This window comes from Cibotium barometz, chromosome 27, assembly GCF_041138505.1.
Source record: "Cibotium barometz isolate CiBa-2024 chromosome 27, ASM4113850v1, whole genome shotgun sequence".
In the NCBI taxonomy this organism is placed as follows: Eukaryota; Viridiplantae; Streptophyta; class Polypodiopsida; order Cyatheales; family Cibotiaceae; genus Cibotium; species Cibotium barometz.
In genome coordinates, this window is record NC_141072.1 from 26,914,701 (window position 1) to 26,922,061 (window position 7,361).

Sequence of the window (7,361 nt, forward strand, 5' to 3'; positions counted from 1 at the left end):
AATCCAACACACAGATCTTTTTCAGCATGAATATATGATGAAATTCAAATCTTACAAATCATACAATGCCAACTAACAATCAAAAGGGTTTTTATGCATTCATACAAGCTTTACATATCATACATTAATTAACCAAGGAACTCCACCTTTGCTTTGGCAATGACTTTGACAGCCACAGCCTGGCCTTTCATCTCCCCTTTCTTGACTCTTGCAAAGCACGTGTGGCCAAAGTGCCCACGGCCGACTTCCTGTCCTAATTCATACTTAGCTGAGAAGCTCCTGGAATACCCAAAATTCGTCTCAACAGGCTTGTCCTGTTCAACTCCTTCAGGGATGGGTCCCTCCTTGGGCTTTGCTGCCCCATACCTCTTGAGCAAAGAAGCTTGGATGTGCTTTGCAGGAGAGGGAGGGGGAAAGGGCCTCTTGAAGAAGCGGCGCGGTGTGGAACGAGCGGGGGAAGGGCTTGGACTGGGGGCTGAGCTTGTGCTTGGCAGAGGGCTGTAGAAGGTAGGAAGAGGGCTTGCGGAGGGTAAAGGAGACACTGTAAATGAGGACTTTGTGGCTCTATTGCCAGAGTTGCCATTCTCCAAAGCTCCCGAGCTACGGCGGGTTTCCTTGTCTAATGCATTCTTGCCATAACACTGACCCATGGCCTCTCTGTACAGGGAGAAGTTTCAGGTGCCTATTCCAAGATCATGTAATACAGCTGAGCTGCTGTTTTCCATGGCTTTCTTTGATGTGCAGAGACTAGCATGGACTCCGAAGAATCGGCCAAGGAATCTGTGCACGGAAAGGGTGTTCTCCGATCATTCATGGGCCGCCGAAAATGAAGGCCCGCTACAAAACTCCATCGCTCACCGGCCTAAAGATTGCAGCCCCATGAGCCGGAAACTGAAAATGAGATGCTGCAAGGCTTCCCGAATCGAATTGCGAGAGCAAACCACCTCCAGAATCAAAAACCCACATCCACAACTAGATCGAATGCGATCTGCCGACGGAAAAACAAAATCAAACGGTCTCTGTTCCCAGTTAGGGTTAGGGTTTGCTCCCAACCCAATTCGTAGAGAAGCCTGCAGAGGCGGACAGCCAAAACCGAGAAGAAAACCCACCAGCAGTTCAGGGCAAGGGTGATTCTGGGCGAAGCAAATCCGGCCAGAAAGCTAGAGAGAGAAATAAAGACGAATGATCAGGTGGAGAAGCTCTCTCTCTCTCTCTCTCTCTCTCGTGAAGAAGGACACTGTTCCTCTTGATTGAGTTCCTCTGATGATGGTGGTTAAAGATCAGAGTCTTTGGCTACGGCGATTCTTGTCTCTCTCTACTCCCACAATTTGTTGGCTATGGCGAGCTTGGCAACCCATCATGAACAGCAACACTCTCCATCTCTCACCCCCGTACCCCGTCGCCCTCCTGGAGCGGAGCTGTCTGCTTGCGAATTGCTAAAAGACATCCTTCGCGCTCTCTCTCTCTACTCTCTCTCTCTCCCTCTACTCTCTATTAGCTACTCACCGGTGTCTGTCGTGTCTATTTGCTTGAATCTCTCTCTATACTGAGCGCTTGTTTCTCTCTCTCTCCTCCTCTACGCCTTTATCATGCGTCTCTCTCTACTCACTACTTTCTCACTACTCGCTCCTCTCTCTCTACATATATATAATACTTGATATATTTGAAGCTCAGTCGATCATGTGGCACCTTCTCTCTCTACTGCGAGTGCTGTTCTCTCTACTTCGCCCACTCATCTCTAGGCTTCTTCTTGCTTGGTCTCAATCTCAGACCCGTCTTCCATGATGCTCTAGCTACCATTACTAAGTCCAGTGCAGGTAGGGCTACCCTTACTAAAGTCCTGTGTAGGTGGGCTGTGTAGTACAGACACTCTTTTCTCTCACTAGGTACCAAGGCCCTACACTCACTCCAACTACTTACCCCACTACTATTGTGGCAGCAGGCAGGCCGGCCAGCACCCCCCCACCCACGAGTGGACCCATTGCACACGATGACAGAAAAGCTGAATCGGACTGGACCCTTGCCCTCACTAAATGGGAGTGGAGACCAGAATCTCCTTCTTGCCCCTCCTTTGTCTAATGTTTCACCTATCCCCCACCCATCTCATTTTCACCCACCCCAACGTCATTGAGAGTCACCTTGCTACTATGAGTGCTCAAATTTGAAGGCCCCAATCCACTTCATAACCTCCAACATAAACCCCCCCTTTGGAAATTGGGTTTTAAAAGAAAGTCCCCCAACATAAATTTTGTCCGATAATTATTGGGTTTCTCTTGCACCTTACTTTGAAGTCCAAATTTGCGTTGTAAATTCAAGGCTAATGCTGAGGCTCAGTCATACACCCAATCTATCGAAGGGCCTTTACATATTTGCCCCATCCTTCCTGGCCTGTCTCTGCACTTTTTTAGATAGCCATGTGAGACTCCTCATCCATCAGTATGGGTGGAGGAGACTCCCAAACCATGAGCATGGGCAAGGGAGATTTCTCAATTTTAATGAGATTCTATTGTTCCACCCAGATATGGTAGAAACAATCTTCAAGAGTAGGACAAGAGAACACTACATACGGTATGTTGTGCTCCACACTACCCTCTGAAGTGCCCATGTTCCCTTCCATCTGCTCTTTATTGTTCCACCCACACATGGTAGAAACAATCTTCAAGAGAGCACGTAGGACAAGAGAACACTACACAGGGTATGTGAACCATGAGAATCGTAAGTCCAATGCATCCCAAATAAAGGGAGCCAAAAAGAATAATCCATAAACCTGAGCATAGATCCAAATCCTTAGAAAAGAAGTCCAGGAATCCATAGACCTGTATACCATAATCCTTGTATACCATAACTCTTACCACATACTCCGTGCTAACCACACACCGTGGAGTAGAGGTGGACTTTATCCATAAAAGCATCATATCCATGAGATATCCAAAGATTTCTTCTTTATAAACTCGGACAGATTCGTCCCTAGAAATTGCTTGTGAAGCCCATATCGATATAAACACAAAAGTAGGGAGCTTCACCTATTGTGTAGAGGCCCTATCGCACCCTAGTGAATTAACTTTGAACGTTTTAGCCCTACTAGATTTCTCGTGTGACATAAGTATGACTACATGACCAATAACCAATTAGAAACTCTTGGCTAAAAGAGATCTATTTCATATTGAAAGTATCACAAGTTCTTCAAAGTGTGTGAGTTTAGCTTCCAAGAAAGTTGTTTACACCTCTAAATCACACCTCTCGAAAAGTCTACATTAATCAATATGTTTTCCATTTTCCATGCACACTTGATAGGCACAAATTCATCAATTGATGGACATTCTATGGACACACACCATTGTCAATAACACAAACTATTATCATATTTTTTTCCCTCTTTTTTTCAAAATATAATTTTATTTACTAAAGAGACTAATAATATAGAGGCTAAAGTTGACTATATAATAATTGCAGCTAATGAATATGCTATCTAATTCAAGGGTTACTCTTAGTATGGACATGTTGCATCAATCTTTGCCAGTTTCCTTTTAGCTATAGAAGTTTGGTTAGAGTGCATTAACGTATTGGTCATGGCCTTTCAAAACTGAAGGCACACCAAACTACATAGCAATTTATGTGGCCAATACATGTTTACTTGTGTGTTTGTTTAAGCCTATCCTTTGATCTATTTGAACCATTAAAAAATCCACCATGCCAAACGAGTCAACTCACATATAATAGCAATTTATGTGGCTAATAATCTTGATCCATTTGACCCACTTAAAATCCACCATTTTGGCACCTCCCAAAATTGCCCACATTATTAGTGCACATAGGCCCCACTACTTATAGATTTTTGGACAAATCAAAGGTTTAAAAAATACATTAAGATGTCGGGTTTTTATTGGTTGATGTAGTGGTCTTCCTATTCATGCCCTTGAATATTTCAAAATTTTCACCTTTGTTATACAAGAAAGTGTATAATCAAAGATGTTGGAATGAGAAAGACCTTCACTTGGGACTAAGAAAATTCTACACCGTTTTCAAAGTTTTTAAACTCCATTTTCTTAGCATACGCTTTAAAGTTTTAGTGTGGTAAATTAGGGGTGAAAAAAATGGTCCAACCAACAAATTCTAGCTAATGCATATCTTTTTAAAAGGTGTGTTTTTCTCTCTAATGACACAACACTTTTCATTTTGTAAGGTACTTCCTTGTTTACATATTATATTTATGAATCTTACTTCAAGGAAGGTTGGTTACACCTCCCAATTGCACCTCTCAAAAAGGCTACATTAATTAATATGTTTTTCACTCACACTTAAAGGACTCAAATTCATAAATATGATGGATACTTTATGGTCGATAAACTTACACACACACACCATCTTAATATTATAAACTCTCTCTCTCTCTCTCTCTCTCTCTCTCTCTCACACACACACACACACACCATCGCAACATTATAAACTCCTACACACACCATCTTAATAATACAAACAATTATCATAATTTAAAGATAATATTTATTTGACTTAAGAGGGTAATAATATTTAAAAAAAGTAATGAGAAGCTAAAATTGAATATAAAATCACTCCCACTAATGATTATTATATATCAAGTGTTAGCCTTAGGATAGACGCATTGCATATCCTACTCGAGCATTCAAAATAGTAGACATGCCAATAGATGTTTACTAATGTGTTGATTTAAGCATACCCTTCTTGATCCATTACACCCTTTTAAAAACAGACTATGACTAGTCATGGAAGAGGCAACTCCCATATCATGATCATGGTTACCACTTTATTCCAAGGTATAACCATCTTATGGCTCATTAATGAGTAGACATACTCTTCCCACTTTTTATATCTCCAAAGCATGAGAAGGTCCTTCTAATCCACTCCTGCACCTTCACAAAGAAAACCTTACTCTAGTAAAAGCAAACTTGATTTCCCTTGTAATCATAGTTGTTTCATGAACTTGAAGTTCTTCATACAAAATTTAGCATGTAGTCTAACATTTAAAGGTTGACCATGTGAACTACAAGTTGGCTACCTCCTTTAATGCTTTGCCACGCATGTGTTGTCTTTATTGTTTTTTAACAAATGATCATATTACTCATATAGAAAAAATGTAAACTTTTTAAAAAGTTACTTGTTTGTGGTAAGAAGGAACATTGTGATCTTTACTTGTTTACTCATATAGAAAAAATGTAAACTTTTTAAAAGTTACTTGTTTGTGGTAAGAAGGAACATTGTGATCTTTACTTGTTTGCTGGTAAGCTAAAAAGAAAAATGAAGTGTCTGAATCTACATGAGAGCTAGGAAGTTATCCAACTTGATGAGCTAGATAATGAGACCGATGACTTGAGAGTAGGCCCTCAACTCTTAGGCTTTCTCAAATGAAAGTGCTATCACACTCTTGAAACCCAGGAGTTGTTATGAGAATATTTTTTATAATGGGTCAAATGTATTCTAATATAATTGGAGTATTGGAATAATTGGAGTATTGGAATAGAAGACTTAATCAGCCCTATTTGTTCTTAACATCCATACCACCCATTAGAATTTGTACTTTTTAATGGATGCCAATAGCCTCTCTCCATGCTTTATTATTGTGAAATCAAAATTTGAAAGCACTTCCTTTCTCATTTTATACCAAGCTAGTCGTCTTTTTTGTAAAATTTAAGTTAATGTAGGGATCACATTCCACTTTAAAAAGTGCCACATTGCACTAATGATGTTGCACTTGGTCCCTTGCATTTCCATCTGTTGACATTGACATCATATGCATATCTTATCACCTGGACATATCTTTCTTATTGTAAACTCGAGGATAACTTCTCATGTTCTAGCCATTAATCCTTGACTAAGTTAGGTCAATCCTTAAGTGGTGTCAATCTTAAATGAGGGTATCAAATAAAAAAAGGTGTATCAAATGTGAAACTTTGATCCTTTAGGCTACTAAAATTTGGTTTTTAAATGAAGATGCTATTATATTCTTTAAAATAAATGGTCACATTATTCTAACCAAATTGTTGGAAATATCATACCTTATTTTTTCGGTTTCCCCATCTTTTCATTTGTTGTTAAGAAGATGGTTATAACTTTGAATCATAATATAATTATAGAGGTTTCTATATCATTTTCATTTAAAAAATATCAAGAGTGTGTAAGATTGTGTGTTAAATAAGCATAAGAAGACCCTCTTGGTCAACATATCTAAAATAATGTGTCTATTATAAGGCTATACTTATTTTAAGTTAACTATTCACACCTATGCCATGCATGCATAGATTATAAGCATAGTGGCACAGCGAGCAACAACAACCGTAAATACATCGTAGCACGGCAATATAATGATGATGACTAGCTAATACTAGTTAGAAGAAATGGTGGTAGTTTGAAGTGATAAATACATATAAAGAATTAGTAACATTCAATAAGGTTAGGATAAAGTCAAGATATGTATTGGATTTGGTCGCGTGGAAGCATGGCTAGTAAATAACTATAATTATGTATCAATTTAGGGGCATGGAAGCATGGCTAGTAGATAATTATAAGAATAAGCATGGCTAGTAAATAACTATAATTATGTATCAATTTAGGGGCGAGGAAGCATGGCTAGAAGAGAAATATAAGTATAAGTATAAGCATGTATTAATTTCAGTCGCATGGAAGCATGGAAGCATGTATTAATTTCAGTCGCATGGAAGCATGGCTAGTAGATAATTATAAGAATAAGCATGGCTAGTAGAGAACTATAAGTATAAGTATAAGTGTGTATTAGTTTTAATCATGTGGAGACATTGAAAAATATCCACATTTCACTCATTATAAGATTGTATGCCTCAAAGTAGAACATCCCACAATTCATGAAACACTTGTCTAAGCATAATTATTAAACTCTAATAATTTTATAATAAATTAAAATGATAATGTGACATTCTAGTCGCTACATTTTCATCATCATATGCAATATTGTCATTGGTGTGTACTGGTGAAACTTACTGTACCAAGTAGTATTTTCAATAAAAGATTGGAAGAGGCTTGCATGTGAAGTTGTGCTCCATCATCTGGATGGAGAGGATATTTAGGTCACTTTTGTTTTGTTTTTTTTTCGATGCTCTCCGTTTGAATTTGCAATAAAGTATTGCACACCTTTTCCTCCATGCTTTCATGTCCGTGGGATTTAAGCTAATTGAGAAGAAGCTCTTGCACCTATTGAGACAGAGTTGTGCTAGGCCTCGATTATACCTTTTTGCTTTTCCTCCACACCCTTTGTGAGCTAATCCATCTCCGCCACCATCAGTTGTGCATTTAATTTTGTAATGATACTTGCATGTTTTTCAATAAGAGATTAGCAGTGGCTTGCATGTGAA

The 7,361-nt window shown here is 38.9% G+C and overlaps 1 protein-coding gene across 1 annotated transcript in view; it reads right to left on the reverse strand.

The window, feature by feature from the left end:
- LOC147623233 (CDPK-related kinase 5-like) overlaps window positions 1-1,625 on the reverse strand; it is a 117,244-nt gene extending 115,619 nt beyond the window's left edge. Inside the window, exon 1 of the mRNA XM_086821320.1 lies at window positions 147-1,625. Within this exon, the coding sequence (XP_086677446.1) occupies window positions 147-650 (504 nt within the window). The 5' untranslated portion in view covers window positions 651-1,625. The remainder of the gene's footprint in view (window positions 1-146) is intronic.
- Window positions 1,626-7,361: the final 5,736 nt, after the last annotated feature.